At 40.1% G+C, this 19277-nt stretch overlaps 1 protein-coding gene across 1 annotated transcript in view; it reads left to right on the forward strand.

Moving 5' to 3' along the window:
- EYS (eyes shut homolog) overlaps positions 1-19277 on the forward strand; it is a 286523-nt gene that overhangs the window by 9964 nt on the left and 257282 nt on the right. The window contains exon 4 of the mRNA XM_062626098.1: positions 12019-12169. Coding sequence (XP_062482082.1) covers positions 12019-12169 — 151 coding nt within the window. The remainder of the gene's footprint in view (positions 1-12018; positions 12170-19277) is intronic.

The following is a 19277-nucleotide window of genomic DNA, read 5'->3' on the forward strand; positions in this document are numbered from 1 at the left end:
GAACAGTTAAACAGTTATAAATTCAGATAAGAAAACTGGTCTATGCGCAAGTTGAACACTGAGAATGCATTGATAATGTGCTGTTGATGAAATACTAAGGAAAGTGATAGTCAATCAATAAAATTATACTTATCCATTTTGATTTTTAAGTATAGATTTCTGTAACTGAAGATTATTTTTGCGTACAAATACCAGAAATTAGTTTTACTATAGAGTTTATCAATGCAGTTATCCTCTGCTAATCTTAGATATTTTCACATTTTAGTTAGTTCCTTTTTTTTTTTTTCTGAAAAGATATTTTAAGCTTTGGTACTAGAACTATTTTACCAAAACTATTATCACTTCTTTTAAGTGTCATTATCATCAAAACCAAACCTATATTTTTATTTCTAGATTCACAAATAATTAATTTTTTTCCACACTTACAATTGCCTTCCTTTCTATGTCTTCAGTAAAAAAAAAGCAAAGAAACAACATTCTCTCTCTTAATGACTGCTTCATATCACTAAATTCTATATCTTTCAGAGATTCTGTCTCAATAATTCATGTATGTGCTGGAGGCTTTTCCTCAGGACATGTCCTAAGCTGGTTCTCTCTTTAAAACATATTCAAATCTTGTTCTTTCCCATATGATCTATACAGTAACTCCATTCTTCATGTTATTAATTTCCCTATTCATAATTATATTCTCAGAATAACCCAAATTGCTAATTTTTTAAACAAAAAATAACAACATTGACTGACATCTTTTATACATTTGAAATATTTTTTCCATTTAAAAAGTAATTGAACATAACAGTATCCTATTTCTGAATGGAATTTATTATATGGAAAACAGACCTAATATATATATAGTGCACACAATCCAGTATTCTCTTTTAGACACTTAAATGTGCTGAGCCATTTGACTTCCTGAGCAAATTCTTGTGTTTCCAAATGGGATGTAAATATAGTTAATACAATATATGCATATTGGAACTTTCTCACACTAAATCATGCCACGCAAGGCTCTGTCTAACCTGGCCTTGAACACTGCCAGGGATGGAGCATTCACAACCTCCCTGGGCAACCTATTCCAGTGCCTCACCGCACTAACAGTAAAGAACTTCTTCCTTATATCCAGTCTAAACTTCCCTTGTTTAAGTTTGAACCCATTCCCCCTTGTCCTATCACTACAGTCCCTAATGAAAAGTTCCTCCCCAGCGTCCTTATAGGCCCCCTTCAGATACTGGAAGGCTGCTATGAGGTCTTCATGCAGCCTTCTCTTTTATTCAGGCAGTGCTGTGTGAATACTGTACACTGTAACACATGCTTAGTAAGAAGGAAGCTGTCTCTACTTTGTCTCACATTATTCCCTTTCAGTCAGAGTCTCCCTGAAGGATGGGATAGAGCTTGCAGAGTGTCTGCAGCAATAGTACAATAGCACAGACTGGGAAAATCCTAACAGAAAACAACAAAAAATAACAACGACAAAAAAACAAACAAACAAACAAACAAACAAGTAACCAACTAAACAAAAGCAGTCTGACTGCTTCACAAGCGAGCACGAAGATGAGCCTTGTCAGACCATGGAGGGAAGAATATTTTGTTAGGGACCAACAGTGTATAGTAAAGAATTTATTCAAGTTAGAGAACAAATTTGCCTTCTGTTTAATCTATCACACTTATTTCTACATTTTTAATATTTAAAATGTTACCTTTTAAAAATCTAAATGAAGCCTGTCTTAAAAGACTTTATTAAAGAGGGAGCTCCTTTTACGTCTTTTTTGAGAAGTCCCTTTAACTAAAGGAAGGCAATTCAAAGTCCCTTCAAAGGGAGACTTCTGTCCTCAGGGGGACTTGGTTACTTTTATCATGTTCAACCTGGTTTGTTCTCCCTCTATTCTTTTTGTGGGTTTTTTGTTTCTTTGTTTTTTTTTTAATCTGGCTACAACTCATGTGGCCAGAGCTCACATAGAAAACTGATAAGTTAAAATATATGTACTTTTTAGTCTCTTCAGGTAAGTTACTTCTTTAATGCAAATTGCTGCATGAATAACATATGGATACCCATGGAATAAAGGCTGGGGCTCAGTCCTTTGCCTAAATTAGAGCTCAGGGTGTAGAGCGTGCCTGCACTGGTCTTATGAGGGAATGGTGCACAAAGGGCAGGGCTGCACACGGTGCTCCCTGGTGGAGGTCCTCCTGCAGCAGGGGCTGAGCTGCGGGATGCTGTTAATAGACTGCGAGATGTCAGGGAAGCTGAGAGGAAGCAGGAATGCTTGCTCCACACCCAAACTGTGCAGGGGCCTTGAGCTTCACCTCTACCTCATGAAGGACAGAAGGAGGCCGTTAACCTGGGAAGCTGGGAATTAGTGACAAAAAAAAACAACAAAAAAAGAAGGAAAAGGACAACCAAAAGCAAGGGGCTTCCCCCTAAATCCGCTGTCCCCACGCACAACCGCTTTGCTGTCCTGCAGGGGACTAATGAGGAAACACACTCGAGCCAGAAACAGCCGGCTGATGCACTGCTAAAGAAGATCTCTACTGGTGCTGCCAGGAAAAAGTGGCGGGTCATAATAGTAGGGGACTCTACACTGAAAGGGACAAATGCACTTGTCTGCTGGCCAGACCCCGTCTCAAGGGAGGTGTACTGCCTACCGGGGGCATGGATCGGGGATGTGGCAGAGAGGCTGCCTGCTCTAGTAAGTCCCACAGACTATTACCCACTCCTAGTGATACATGTAGGTGCTAGGGATATAGATAGTAGTAGCCTGGGGAGCATAAAGAAGGACTACAGAGCCCTGGGGGAGGTGGTTAGGGGCTCTGGAGCCCAGATAGTCTTTTCATCAATTCTCCAGGATACAGGGGAGGACCTAAAAAAAGCTAGGAGGATTAACCAGGTTAATAAATGGTTAAAGGGTTGGTGTCATAGTCAGGGGATTGGGTCGACTCAGATGCCTCTATACAAACGCCCATAGCGTGGAGAACAAACAAGAGGAATTAGAGATGTGTGCACGTCTACGGGGGTATGATATAATAGGCATCACAGAAACATGGTGGGATGGCTCCTATGACTGGAGTGTTGGAATGGGAGGTTACATGCTCTCTAGAAAAGACAGGCCTGGCAGGCGGGGAGGGGGAGTTGCCCTTTATGTTAGAGAAAGGCTGGAGAGTATGGAACTCTGTCTGGGGACAGGTGAGCAGTCCACAGAGAGTTTGTGGGTCAGGGTTAAATGGAATATAACTATGGGAGACGTTACTGTGGGGATCTGTTACAGACCGCCTGATAAGGAGAACCTGTGGATGAAGCACTCTATAGACAGATAGGAAAAGCCTCACGCTCACAGGCCCTTGTTCTCATGGGTGACTTCAACCACCCTGACATCTGTTGGAAGGACAGTACAGCCCAGCACAAGCAATTCAGGAGGTTCCTCGATTGTGTAGAACACAACTTCCTTCTGCAAGTAATAGAGGAGCCGACAAGGAGAGGTGCCATGCTTGACCTCATGCTCACCAAGAGGGAAGGGCTCGTTGGAAATGTGACTCTCCAGGGCAGCCTTGGATGCAGCAATCATGAGATGGCCAAATTCAAAATCCTAAGGACAGTGAGAAGAGCGTGCAGCAAGCTCAATGCCCTGGACTTCAAAAGAGCAGACTTTGCCCTCTTCAGGACCCTACTCAGTAAGGCTCCATGGGGAATAGCCCTAGAGGGCAGGGGGCCCAAGACTCTTGGTTGATATTCAAGGATGACCTGCTACAAGCTCAGGAGTGTTGCATCCCAACCAGAAGGAAGTGGAGCAGGAGGGCCAGGAGACCTCCTTGGATGGATAAGGAGCTCCTGAGGAAAATTCGAATGAAAAAAGAGGCTTATAAAAAGTGGAAGCAAGGACAGGCGGCCTGGGAAGAGTACAGGGATGTTGTCCGAGTAGCCAGGGACCAGGTTAGGAAAGCTAAGGCTCAGTTAGAATTAAACTTGGCTAGAGATGTGAAAGGTAACAGGAAGGGATTCTACAGGTACATAGCAAGTAAAAGACAGACTGGGGAGAATGTAGGCCCCCTCAGGAAGCTCTCTGGAGAGCTGGCTACACAGGATTTGGAGAAGGCTGAGGTTCTGAATGACTTCTTTGCCTCGGTCTTCACCGGCAAAGGCTCTGACCAAACCACCCAAGTCTTGAAAGGCAGATGCAGGGACTGTGAGAATAAAGACCTTGCGCCCACTGTAGGAGAGGAACTGGTTCGAGACCATCTTAAGAACCTGAACATGCACAAGTCCGTGGGTCCTGATGAAATCCATCCACGGGTCCTGAAGTAGCTGGCAAATGAAGCTGCAAAGCCGCTGGCCATCATATTTGAGAAATCATGGCAGTCAGGTGAAGTTCCCGATGACTGGAAAAAGGGAAATATAACCCCCATTTTCAAGAAGGGGAAAATGGATGACCCAAGGAATTACAGACCAGTCAGTCTCACCTCTGTGCCTGGCAAAAGCTTGGAGCACATTCTCCTGGAAGGCAAGCTAAGGCACATGAAAAACAACAAGGTGCTTGGTGACAGCCAGCATGGCTTCACTAAGGGGAAATCCTGCCTGACCAATTTGGTGGCCTTCTATGATGGGGCTACAGAACTGATGGACAGGGGTAGAGCAGTTGATGTCATCTACCTGGACTTCTGTAAAGCGTTCGACACTGTCCCACATGACATCCTTGTCTCTAGATTGGAGAGACATCAATTTGATGGATGGACCACTCGGTGGATAAAGAACTGGCTGGATGGCCGCACACAAAGATTTGTGGTCAATGGCTCAATGTTCAGCTGAAGACCAGCAACGAGTGGTGTCTCTAAGGGATCGGTGTTGGGACCGGTCTTGTTTAACAGCTTTGTCGCTGACATGGACAGTGGGATTGAGTGCGCCCTCAGCAAGTTTGCTGATGACACCAAGCTGTGTGGTTCAGTTGATACGCTGGAGGGAAGGAATGCCATCCAGAGGGACCATGACCCGCTTGTGAGGTGGGCTGATGCCAATCTTATGAAGTTTAACCATGCCAAGTACAAGGTCCTACACCTGTGTCAGAGCAATCCCAGGCACAGGTTGGGCAGAGAAGAGATTCAGAGCAGCCCTGTGGAGAAGGACTTGGGCGTGTAGGTTGATGAGAAGATGAACATGAGCTGGCAGTGTGCACTTGCAGCCCAGAAAGCCAACCGTATCTTGGGCTGCAACAAAAGGAACGTGACCAGCAGGTCGAAGGAGGTGATCCTGCCCCTGTACTCTGCTCTTGTGAGACCTCACCTGGAGTATTGTGTGCAGTTCTGGTGTCCTCAACATAAAAAGGACATGGAACTGTTGGAACAAGTCCAGAGGAGGGCCACGAGGATGATCAGGGGACTGGAGCGCCTCTCGTATGAAGACAGGCTGAGGAAGTTGGGGCTGTTCAGCCTGGAGAAGAGAAGGCTGCGTGGAGACCTCATAGCGGCCTTCCAGTATCTGAAAGGGGCCTATAGGGATGCTGGGGAGTGACTCTTCATTAGAGACTGTAGTAAGAGGACAAGGGGTAACAAGTTAAAACTTAAACAGGGGAAGTTTAGATTGGATATAAGGAGGAAATTCTTTCCTTTTAGAGTGGTGAGGCACTGGCATAGGTTGCCCAGGGAGGTTGTGAATGCTCCATCCCTGGCAGTGTTCAAGACCAGGTTGGACGAAGCCTTGGGTAATATGATTTAGCGTAAGGTGTCCCTGCCCACGGCAGGGATGTTGGAACTAGATGATCTTAAGGTCCTTTCCAACCCTAAGTATTCTATGATTCTAAATTGCCTGTCAAACCACATCTATAGATGTATAAGAAATGCCAGTGAGTTCATCTGGGCCCCACCATATCTACTGTACATATTCACAGTCCTTCATTCACTTTCCGAATTTCTCTAAAATCTTAGCTTAAAGCTTGTGTTCTTTATATGAGCAACTGAACTCTCAGGAAAAAAAAGAAAAAACATGCTGTTATATTACTGATATTTCATGAGCATGCTGCTTTTGAACACTGTGTAGTAAAGATCTCAGTTCTGCATTGCCGGATATACCAGAATACCCTTTGCTATTCTGAAGTGTCTACAAGTGCTTTATTCATTCAACAAGAACTAGTATTGCACAGAAAAAGAAGGAATAGTGGAAATGGACAAAACCTAGAAATGATGACAGAAATTGATTTAATATTTTCATATCTTGCATTTAGTTTCCAGAAATTGAGAATAATGAAAGTAGACTTTCTTCTTGCATATCTGCCACAGTATACAAAAAACCCTGCACTGGTCAAATCTTGTAATAAAATGAAAGACTAAAACTAAGTGCATTTGTTTGCAGCTAAATAACATAATTTTATTTTGCATCAATGCAGTGTAAAGAAATCTTAATTTGAATAAAAAATTGTCATGAAATCAAAACTCAGTATGTTGTGTATGTTTTCTATATTCCACAAAAAGTGACTATTTTTCATAAACTTCATCTGAGTCAAGTGAGACTAAACAACTGACTTTTTTGAGCAATGTGATTGAATGCAATGGATTTAATTGTACTAAGTTGATCATATTAACAGCTAATAGCAACTTAATACCACCAATTAGTTTGAAACAAACTGTTGTTTTATAGCCTCTTTAAGATAAAAGCTTACTTGTTTAGTCATGGCACATTTTATACCTTGTCACATTCTATACCTTGTCAGAACTCTGCCATCAAAAGAGACACAAGTTAGAATTTAGAATGACCGAAGAGACAAATCTGTGATATATAGTGTTCTATTCTTGCTCAGATTACTTAACTAGATAAATACTAAAAATTGCTACTTTCTTTTACTTTGGATCTCAAAAGTGTTTGTAAGAGCACACATTTTCTATGTTAACTTCTGAAGCAGCTTATTTCAGGGACAGTAACTTAAAAATAATAGAGTAAGACTCTAATAGCATACTTAAAACTTTGTTCCATGTTATTTTCTGAGGAATATCAAAGGATGCTTATAGGTAGTTAAAGGTTCAATGTTCTGTGACCCCATGTCAGAAGCACAGAAATTATATTAAGGAGAACACAGACTGGGGTGTATACAGCACAGAAATAATGCTGGCCTCCAGAGTTGTAAATATGAATTTCATTGTGTAACTATCTTATTCATTAAAGACGTTCAGTTTCACTTGAAATAAAATGTCAGTGTTGCAAGTCTAGATCTGACACTAAACTTGCCACTGTCTGGATATTTTAATACAGTATTTTCATTTAGGCCAAGCTTTTCAACAAATTACACTGTATTTACATCTACATCAACTTGAAATAAATGCATGTTTTCTAGGTATAATTTGTGCAAATAGTATTTAAGTTTGTTATAATGTGAACAGCCGGAAACTTGAAGCTCTCCAAACTGCAATGACAGAAATGGCCAGAGGAATAGATCATTGTTTTTCTTCTTTAGCTAAATCTGTAGCAATAAATAAAACTGAAATCTGAAGACTATTCTCTGTACCTGAGGCCAGCCAGCAGGTTCCAGATCATGTCTATAAAAGTGCTTATTGTAAAGTAGGTTGGCAACATTTAAACCAGGAATGATTCATGAATTGCGCTGACCGCAGAACTTGCTCACTTTCAGAATTGGAAGTGGCAGCTAGCCTGAGTGGCAACTGTAACAGGAATTGTGATAAATTCATAAAAATATGGAGTAATATCTGTCAGGGCAGGAACTCATGTTGTGGACCTTTTTAGTTAAGTAATGTAAGTTTAACCTCTGTGAAAAGAATAAGAGTGTACCGTATTTATTCATTCCTTAGAATTCTCTCCTCCCACCCCCACTCCAATTTCTTGGAGAAATTTACATCATGCCTTGTGATTAGCTTATTTTTTCTTACTTATTTAGCTAAATCGCTCTCTAAGACTAGATCAAGAAATCAGCTCCAGGACCAGGAGCTATGAGCCTGCGGTCAGAGGGAATGAGGAAAGATACATTGTTGATTCTAGTTCAACTGCAACATGAAAGCAGGTGTTGCCTGCTGCCTCCGCAAGGCACAGTCAACAGCAGTAGATGCCAGCTGTCTAAAATCATGCATGTTACTGCGGAGAGAAAGTTTAATGACTGTGAGTGTAACTGGTATATTTTCTATCTAAATAAATACGCTGAGGGTAATATGAGATTCTGCCTTATTATCTAAAGCTGGTTACTAGAGGGTTCAGCGTTTTTTTGCAAAAGGAAAATGTCGCAGGATTGTAGAATCATAGGCTAGATGGGACCCAGGAGGTCTCTAGTCCAACCTTCTGTGCAAAGCAGGGCCAGCCAAGGGGTCAGACCAAGTAGCTAGGGGCTTTATTTAGTCAGGTTTTGAAAACCTCCAAGGATGAAACCTGCGCAATCTCTCTGAGCAGAGTGGAGCAGATGTTCCAGTAAGTTGTCTCAAACACCTTTGCTAAGCCTTAAGGATTTCAAAACCAGTGCTGGTCAAAAAGTGAATTAAGAAAATGTAACTTTTAATTGTCTGTGACAGTAGGTCTATTTCTTTTTTCCCTGCAATTTTACAAAAATAAACATTCAACTGCAAGGAGCAATTTCAATATAGAACCAGAAAATTCAAACTACTAGATACTCAGTGAAAACAGAGGGAAACATGAATTTGCTTTGATTATTTTAAGGTAAGAAATATGTAAAATAATAAACACAGTGAAAATGAAATATGTTTCTTAGCTTTAGTTAATCAGTTGTCTTAATAAAATCAGGGAAATTTGGGATTGTTTTTTAGAATATATGATAATAAACCCTCTTTAATTTTTGTAGTTCACAACTCATGTTTGTGTAGCTGTTTGCAAACCTACTGTTGTTTTTTTGTTTAATGGACTGAATGTTCAACCCATTACATCCTAAATAGTTCAGGGGCAATTAGTGAATTGTTTGTTGTGGTTTAGCATGGTCACCTTCAAAGTGGAATTGCTAGAGTTGGGTGTAAGTTTCAATCTTGTTTCTAGAACAAGAGATTTCCCTTTCTGATCAGGATCACCATATCAAAGATATGGAAGATTCCCAGGAATGCATAGCCTGACTGACAATACTTTATCGGGACACCTCCCCCCTTTCCCTCCTCCTCTTCCCCCAGTTGTTTTATTAATTTTTTACCATTTTATGACAATCCCAAACATGTAATTTAATCATCACTTACAAATGTCAGCAAGTAAGGTCATTATGTAAAAGGATTTTAGATTTCATTGTCATGTTTAGGTACCCTTATCACAACAGCTATCAAATTATTATCTATCTGACCTTTCCATCCTTCCAACCTGCGAGGCATTGGGCAATGGATTTAATACTGTTTAGACAGAACTCATCTGCAGGTTATAATTAATAGGCCAGTCTTTAATCATTACATTTATGTTGAGTACAACTAAAGAAAGTGTGAACTATTACTGCTGGGTTGGACTGAGGCACAATTACTGGTAGCTTACCCAGCAAAAGTGCTTGAGAATCGCTGTATGTATTTCCACATTTATAATTATGCAAAAAGCTCTGTCTTCTTACTTGACCTTTAAAGCACCCAATGTGTTTATTGCTGAAAAAGAATTTTAAAAGCCTGATGGAAATTTCATGGAGTGCATATATAACCCATTGATTGTATTATCAGCAAATGCTAAACAATAATGGTTTATGGTTGTTATTCTAATTTGGCCAGACCCTGCTAGATTCAATTAAGTACAATCAAAGGTGCATGGCTGACATTCTAACAAGCTTAGGGTGAAGGCAGCTGATGCTATTGAATTGCATTAACTTGTTTTCTGACATAAAGTACTGGTAATTAATTTCAAAATATGTTTATATATGCACACAATAATACCTCTGCATATCCATCATATTAGCTGTTAAGGACAAGCTAACAAATACATATCAAGCTAATTGAAAAGAACTACATTTAGAAATAGGATGCTTGTGTAATGGAAGTACGTACTTGGTCAAGGAATCAGAGTTATCAAAATGTATAGAAGAAATAGGAATTTTAAAATAATAAATGAATTTGGGCAGCTTTCATTTAATTAGCATATCTGTTAATTAGTTTGAAAAATAAAAAATTCCTATCAGTTCCCCTCCTGACCCTCTTCTACTCCATTCTTAAAAATTACTTTGCATTAAACCAGGTCTAATTTAAAATATTTCAGAAAGATTGCTGTCCTAATATTATGCATTTATTGATATTATATCATATTATCAGAAAGAGAAGACATTTTAGATATTTAAAAATCAATTTTTTTTTCCTTAAAAATCTCACCATAGCTTTCTGTTATAAAATGAATATATCCAAGGTGTCACGTTGGGTTCAAGTCTTAGTAAAAACTACTTGATCATTGCAAACAGAACTACTGAGAATGCGTGTATGACATACAAACAAATCTCCTTATCTCCTTTCTAAGCAAATACTGAAAACGGCGTGCTGCAGAACCTCATGTGTGTGCTTAGACATACAACCATTCTATAATATCTACAAAATGCACTACAAAACATTCCTTTCCTTGGCTGCACTTCTGACTACAGATTTCTCCTTTTTCTAATTCATGTTATTAATTACCAACCTTGAGGTGAAAACAAAAGAAAAAAATTCTCCTGAACTGGTCCTCTAAGAAGTTTATTTATAGTCCACACAATTAAAAACCAAATTTATTTCTATTTTTAAGTCTTGATTTTAACAAGAAAAATTTATGTTCTTTATCCAAAGTTATTTACCCTAGGTTAAACAGGCCATTTTGCTTGGAAAAACATTTATAGTTGTTTCTGTTAAAAGGGTAGTACCATGTTTGCATATTTTCCTGGAAGTATCCACTAACAGAATTATATGGAAAACAAACATAGAGAACTGTCTGCAAATGTTGCAAATGTGAAGTCTCCATACTCTTAATTTAAAAAATGATAGAACATCTTATCAAATAGTATGTGAGAAATCCTTTATATTTCATTATCTGACAGAAGGTAGTGAAGAAAATTTCTATGCTGTTTTTATAACTAAGATGTTTCAGAACCTAATTTTGCATTATAAAAGATAAACTGAATTCATACTTAGAGCATCCTAAATAAATTACAGACTGTTGCTTTTATAGTTTTGGGTTTTTCTTGTTTTGGTTTTTTTTTTGCCTTTTTATATGTATGTGTGTGTGTCTGTGTTATTTTCACACAGTTGTGTGGTGGGTTGTTTTTTTTTTTTTGTGGCATCTATACTAAAGAGGCACTGGAATATTTTTAAACATACAGCTGCTTAAACTCAGATTTTTTTTGTGTGAATATCGTGGTTAGGCTGAGAGAAATTCCTACAGGAGACTCTTGTTCACTTCTGCTGTTTCTTTCCTGTGTTTTTTTTCATGAAGACAATGTGCTTGCTGTCAATTGGTTATCAGTATGTAAATGAGGTTTGCATAATTAAAAAAAATAAGTAATCCAAATTGTTTACTTTGCACTTTCTGTTTACTGTTAACAGTTTATGATGCTGCTAAGAGGGTGTGTGCATGGTGGGGGAAGGGGAGGAAGGGAACATATATATTATTTTAAGGGCTTAATGTTACTGCCTTCAGTTTCAGGAATGCTGTTTTTGAAGGTAAGTATTGCAGATGACAGTACATCTGCACTTTCTAAAATGCAGTTTATTTTAAATTGATTTTCTGGGCTAACTTTTTGTGTTGAAAAAAGAAGGATATATCAAATATTTGATGTCAACAGATGTCTTTTTTTTTCAAATTATAAAGCCTTCTTGTTAAAAATTGTCTAACTTTTTTATTCAGCCATTGTTATGTGCTTTGGCCCTTTTAGCAGTTACATTGCTCAGATTTACAATATGGTTTCATTTTAATGGATGGTCAAACCCCAAAGACATACCAACTTACAGCTTGTTAAACAGCTTCTTTAATGTTTATAGTCTTTAATATAAAATCAGCTATTTACTTGATTTTCTTTACTCATTGGTTTAGTAACAGCTCAATTAATTTTTCAGATAGACAGTAATGTAAACTATTTATGGTGGTAAAATGTGCCTATTTCTAAATTTATGCAGGCAAGGTATGGTACCTTGTGAAGCAGAAATGTCAGTTCTGAGGATATCTGAAAAGACAAGTACATCTAGAAATTTCTGGTCCACTTCATATTGGCTTGAAACAGGATCCATATTTATTGGTGGTTTGCCTCATCATTATGCAATAAAACAGGTAACTTTTTCTTATTATTTATCTTTATTTAAAATGTTTTGATTTTGGGAATGGTGTATTAAATAGGATATAACTGAAGTGGTTTAAACTATGCAAAAATTTAAAATAATTACTTTGGCTGTGGCTTTTTGAGGATTGCATCTAACAGATGAATATGGTCCCTTGCAGAGTTTTGCTGGTGGGTGGGACTTTGGTAAGTGAACAGAAACAACATTCTGACCTGAAGTTGTTATCTGCAATCCTGTTTGCCTTGAGTAGGCAGAGTTAAGGAGCAAGTATGATCAAATTTAGAATCTGTACCTGTTTCCTCAGGTCCTAGTTATATAAAAATATAAAAAGTATAACTGCACTAGGTTCTGTAATGAAAGAGGCTCTTTGCTTGCATCCTGTGCTAGCATAGACAAATGTGTGTAAAAACAGACCAAGCAAGTTAACCTGCAGAGCTACACTAATCAATGAGAGGTATGGTAAAGGAGCTTGAATGTGTGGGGCTCTGCTTGCAACTAGGGTAATGGCATATGCAGGGGTGAGAAGTAATGATGTGCAATAGGGCTAGCATACTACTAGGGAAGAAGAGTACACACAGGGTTATGCAAAGGGTTGGAGAGAAGTGGTTCATTACTGAATTGTTGTTATGGAGGAATTTGGGGTAGTCACAATAACAGATGCACATCACTTAAGTGAGTTCTGACCTAAACATTTTTTTTCAAAGCAGGATGAGTACATATAGCAATTTCTATCCTAGTCTATAACACTCAAACTCTTCACACTTACATATAACAAAATCCCAGCCCCTATAATTCGAGGCTGGCACTGTACACCCAGGGGACACTCAGTCCAGCTCCTGGCAGCATGATCCCTGTGCAAAGCAGTTCCCAGATGGCTCAGGCTTCTACATTGTCAGGTGTCTGAGTATGGAGCCCCCTCTGTACCCAAGGGGCTAATGTCATAACTATGTATAATTTTTTAAAATAAATTTGTTTTCATAACATGCCAGTGGCTTTGCTAGTTACATAGCTCCAAGTCAGGCTCTGATTTTCCCTTTATCTAAAGCCAACCAGTGTGGCTACCTAGATTGTTTCACCTTCTAGTCTCATGTCCCAGATTTATTACCAGAATGTAAAACTGTTCACCATTACATCCCAAAAATTATCTGCAAGTCTTTCTTTGTTTTCCATGAATAGTGCAATAAACTAAACTGTTACTGCTGGGTTGGTGTAGTCCAGGACTCATTTATCTGAGCAGTGATCCCTGGATGCCTATTACCCCACAACTGTAGCAAAGTTAACCTGTGGGGGTTTTTGTTTTCCTAGTGCAAAGCAGAGTCATATAGTCAGAGCTGGACATATGTAGTCCAGATTTCATTTTTTAAGCTGTACTTTAGGGTAGGATTCACTCTGTGACAATTGTTTTAACCTTTTCATTTCTGTTCTGTTCTTTGGGAAATAAGGGTCATCTTATCAGGCAAATACAGTCATTTGAAGCACAGAAATGGTTTTGATGCTTATAATAAATAGTAGAGTAACCAATAAAGTGACAATACTGTTGAAGCCCAACTTAGAAGTCTTTGTGAATAGGTGTTTTTAGGGTTGAAAAATACTCAGCCACGAGTATACTTCTAAATATCACATAATGAAATTAAAAATCGTACCAAAGAGTATTTTTAGTTATATAACTCTTCCCTTAATTTAAATGTTCGTATGCAAACTGTCCATTTATCTGGAATATTTTATCCTATTAGTTGCACATAAAAATTTATTTATTATGGAAATGTGTCTTCAAGAAATGTTCTATACTAATAAGATGGAAGGAAATTATATTTTCAGTGTTTAAAGGAGTTATCTTCTAGAAGCTAAGAGAAATAATTTTGAGGATTGCCCCAAAGAATTTATAGTGAAATCTTAGAGAAGTTCAATCCATGGAGAGTATTTAGGAGCAAGTAAAGAAACAATTTGTTTGAGGGTTATACATAATAATGTATCTGTGAGAAGGAAATTTGAGATGGTAAATAGGTCTTCACTAGCTAAAGGCAAAATAAAATCCAGAAGCTAGGTTTACCTTAGGTGAGTTGAAATAGCAGTAAACCACAATGTTTTAAGGGTAATCTAGTGCTAAAATATTTTGCCTATATATGCATTGGGTTGCCATATCAAGATGGGTTTTCTTTCTTTGTGGATGTTGTAGTTAAATAGGTTATTCTAAATGCAGGACTAATAGATGAAATATTATCACAGTATCACAGTATGCTAGAGATTGGAAGGGACCTCAAAAGATCATCTAGTCCAATCCCCCTGCCGGAGCAGGAACACCTAGATAATGTTACACAGGAATGTGTCCAGGCGGGTTTTGAATGTCTCCAGGGAAGGAGACTCCACAACCTCCCTGGGCAGCCTGTTCCAGTGTTCCATCACCCTCACTGAGAAGAAGTTTCTTCTCAAGTTTAAGTGGAACCTCTTGTGTTCCAGTTTGTACCCATTACCCCTTGTCCTATCATTGTTTGCCACTGAGTAGAGCCTGGCTCCATCCTCGTGACACTCCCCCTTTATATATTTATATACACTAATAAGGTCACCCCTCAGTCTCCTCTAAACTATAGAGACCCAGCTCCCTCAGTCTTTCCTCATAAGGGAGATGCTCCACTCCCTTAATCACCTTCGTTGCCCTGCGCTGGACTCTCTCCAGCAGGTCCCTGTCCTTCTTGAACTGAGGGGCCCAGAACTGGACACAATATTCCAGATGCGGTCTCATCAGGGCAGAGTAGAGGGGAAGGAGGACCTCTCTCGACCTACTAACCACCCCCCTTCTAATACACCCCAGGATGCCATTCGCCTTCTTGGCCACAAGGGCACAGCGTTGGCTCATGGTCATCCTGTCGTCCACTAGGACCCCCAGGTCCCTCTCCCCTACACTGCTCTCTAGCAGGTCGTTCCCCAACCTATACTGGAAGCTGGGGTTGTTCCTGCCCAGATGCAGGACTCTACACTTTCCCTTGTTATATTTCATCAAGTTATTCCCTGCCCAACTCTCCAGCCTGTCCAGGTCTCGCTGCATGGCAGCACAGCCTTCTGGCGTGTCAGCCACTCCTCCCAGCTTAGTGTCATCAGCAAACTTGCTGATAGTACACTCAATTCCCTCATCTAAATCATTGATGAATATATTAAATAATACTGGTCCCAGCACTGACCCTTGAGGCACTCCACTAGTTACAGGCCTCCAACTAGACTCTGCTCCATAGACTACAACTCTCTGGCTTCTCTCCTTCAGCCAGTTCACAGTCCACCTCACTACCTGATCATCCAGACCACACTTCCTCAATTTAGCTGTGAATTATGGTACATGCTTGTTATTTAGATGAGGTAATAGATGTGAGACATGTGCAAGTGTTCAAGCTGGTGGTACTTAACCTCTCTTAGTACTTGGAAAACATATGTTCGTATAAATTCCCCAAAGGGTAAAAAACACATCTACAGTTGCTTCTTCAGTTGTCTGTGAAGCTTCCCGTTTGAGATTACCTCAGCCTTTTTTTTCACTTCATTTGTTTGCTCCTTTGTGATTTTTGTGTTCATTTTGATCTTGGTGTTTCATTTTACTTAATTTTTCCTTTTTTGTAGCTTTGGGCAAGTCTAGTTTTCCTTGGATTCGCTATTAAGGTCTGTTGGGTATAAACCACATACACTCTATAAAGGCTATATTTTTCCTTTTAGTCAGAGAGCTGGCTGTCCAAGTTCTCTCTTTATGTGGACTTTTCAGTCTCAGCAGTAGGAAACCACTCCAGAAAGTTTCCTTATCATCAGCTTTGACCCAGGCAGTCAGGCTTCTATCGTAAAAGCTTCATCATTCCAGAAACAGAAAAGGTCTGTTTCTGACCTTAATCCTGCAGTTTGCTTCAAGGAAGATTTCTGCTCCAGCTGAGACTTAGTGTCTTCTGACAAATGCTCTTATCACTCTTGAAGTCAAGTCTGATGACCCTTGTGATATCTGTAGTATCTGTCTAATAATACATTGCCTTGTTTTAGATGAGCTCTTTCTCTCACTGGAGTACTTCACTCTGTTGTCGGCTCTTTACCTTCCAATATTGTCAAAGTTGTAGAGAGCAGTGACTTCAGCCCCTAGACTGCTTCAGTTTCTAACAGGAACTTCTACCTGTCAGTGACAGAAACTGTTGAGACATGAGTTCCGTATCACTAGAATTGGCTCATGCTACACTGTTAATTTCCAGGATAGATTCCTCTTCCTTTATGACTGAAGTTTGGTATGATCTGTGAAGCCCTCAGTGTAAAATATTGTGTCCTCTGAGGATTTCCTGTGCAATTTCCTGATCAACTCTTAAGTGTCAGTGCATTTTTTCCACATAGTTATTTCTTGTCTGTATGTTTATTATTTGGTATTACTTAGAGTCAGAGTGCCCTCAACATGTAAGGCAATGAGCAACAACTATTCCCTGCCTTTCAGTCTTAAAAAGCGGAAGCTTTCTTCTCCAAAAATGAGAAGCAAATTACCTCCCTATCTTGACAGTTTTTGCCTTTTATTCTTTAATGCCATTTTGTATAGGGGGTTCTGTAAGGGTGTCATGGTTTAAACCCAGCCAGACAGCTCGTTCACTCACTCTCCCCCGAGTCTTTCAGAGCAGGAGAGGTTGTGTTTCCACCACTGGGGCAGTTGGTTCCAACTGTACTGGAAACCCCTCCAAGTAAAAGAAAACTGTGGCCTGCACTCTGCTGCCAAAGGAATTGAGAAAAATGCATTGGCAATATCAATCATGGCATAACACTTGGCTGCCTTTGACTCTAGTTCATACTGAAGTTCTAGCATGTCTGGTACGGCAGCACTCAATGGTGGTGTGACTTCATTCAGGCCACGATAGTCTACGGTTAGTCTCCACTCTCCATTAGACTCTTGCACTGGCCATATGGGGCTATTAAAGAGGGAGCAGGTCCTGCTGATGCTGATCATTCCTTTACTGCAGAACTCATCTGGTTCTATCAAAGTTCATTTTCTGTTGGGATGATGGTTGGAGGGAAGTCAGGGCTAATCACTGGTGACCTGAAGACATCTAGCATCCTCCTGGGGCTCGGCGGGCGGCTTCTGGGGAATGCTCTCGGCCGTCACGGGGCTGGGCTTGGCCATGGGGCTAGGCTTCTCCGCCACCTTAATATACAGACATTTTCTTACAATGATAATGACTATTTCACAATGTCGTGGTTTAAACGCAGCCAGGCAGCTCATTCACTCACTCCCCCCCTTTCCTCTGTCTTTCTTTCCCTCCCCCCCTCCCAACCCCTTTCCCCACTCCCGGAGGGTTGGGGGGGAGATTTGAAAGAATGTAGCTCCTACAATTGAGATAAGAGCAGTCCAGTAACTAAGGTATAACACAAATCACTACTGCTACCACCAATGGTAATAATGATAAGGAAAATAACAAGGGAAGAGAATACGATACCACTTGCCAAAATGAGCTCGACCGAGAAGACCCCGTGTCCTTCTGGGTAACTCCCAGTTACCTCCCTGGCTATGACGTGCTGTGGTATAGAATGCCTTTTCGGCTAGCTTGGGTCAGGTGTCCTGTCTCTACTTCCTCCCGGCTTCCCCTCCTCCCTGGCAGAGCATGAGGCTCAGAAAGTCCTTGGTCAGGGTAAACACTACTTAGCAACAACTGAAAACATGGGTGTTATCAGCTTTGTTCCCAGGCTGAAATTCAAAACACAGCACTGCACCAGCTGCCACGAAGGAGAAAAATGACTGCTACTGCTGAACCCAGGACAAAGGGGGAGTCTTTTTCTTTAAGGAAGACAATTGTTTCAGTCTTCCTTAAAGATTGATTTGAAAACCATAAGGTCTTTCAGGAATAATTAAGATAAGGTACTGTTTCTCTGTATGTACTCATTGAGGTGTTTTGATTCTGTTATGAACCTGATTGGCATTCTACTTATTGTACACTTTTTGAATAGAAGCATCAATAAAAAAGTCACAATAGTCATATTTTGGAGGACTTGATAAACACTATGTATTTTTCCACTACCCACCTCATTAGCAGACTTAATTTTAATTTCTTGCCTAATCACTCTACCGATTTCCCTGGTTTCTTCCACAGCTTGGAAAGGCACTTCAGGAGAACAGATTACAGCCTTACCTTTAAGGCAGTGATGTATTTGAAACAACATCCATGACATTTAGAGAAGCCATGCCATAATACCTAATAATTTTCTTCACTAATCAGAAGTTCTCAGAACTTCAAGATCTGTGTGTCCAGTGGCTGTGATTGGTGGGGGAAGCACGACCAACAGCAGAGCAGGTTACAATTATGGGCTACTTAAGTAAACCAGACATACCATCATGGGTCTAGATGGGATGCCTACAAGCACGTGCCACTGGCAGATGTTATCACAAAGCTACTCTCTATCAGCTCTGGAAGATTACAGCAATCAGAAGAGGTCTCCAGCGGCTGGAAAAAGGTAAATCGGATATCATGTTCATCTTCAAAAAGACTAAGGAGGAAGATCTGGGTAATCATGAACTGGTCAGGCCAGTGGGACAACTCCTGAGAAAACTGTAGAAACAAATGGAAAAGGAATAGGTACTTGGGAACCACCAGCATAGATATACCAAGCGGAAACTGCTTGATGAGTATGATTGCCTTCCATGTTGAGATGACTGGCTCTGTGGACTAAAGGGAGAGCAGGTTTTTTTCCAAACTCAATTTCATTCCCAGCTCCTCTATCTCCTCCCCACAAGCAACACAGGGGGAAGGGGAATGGGAGTTGCAGTCAGTTCATAATAGCTCATCTCTGCAACTCCTTCTTCATGCACATCTAAAGTTTTCTGATGTTATGTACCCACAGGCCAAAGATAAAAATAGTATTTGTCTGGCTATGGATTCTGAAGGATCTGAAGACAGGGGTGGAAAATGAGTTGACAGACACATGCTCTGAAACACCTTGGATGAATTCATCCAAGTTCAAGCAGCGCAAACTGTTTCATGCACAGCAAGAAATTGTTTTTATGACTCTCTGTCCTTTGCAAAGTTTAGTGGATTCATCTGAGAGTGTAGGGAGGCAGAGCTGAACAGTCAGGAGGGAAGCAGATGTCTCATTCTGCTGTCTCTGCAGAG

This window comes from Pezoporus occidentalis, unplaced genomic scaffold, assembly GCF_034315485.1.
Source record: "Pezoporus occidentalis ecotype Australia unplaced genomic scaffold, CSIRO_AGI_Poc_V1 ctg29, whole genome shotgun sequence".
NCBI classification, from domain to species: domain Eukaryota; kingdom Metazoa; phylum Chordata; class Aves; order Psittaciformes; family Psittacidae; genus Pezoporus; species Pezoporus occidentalis.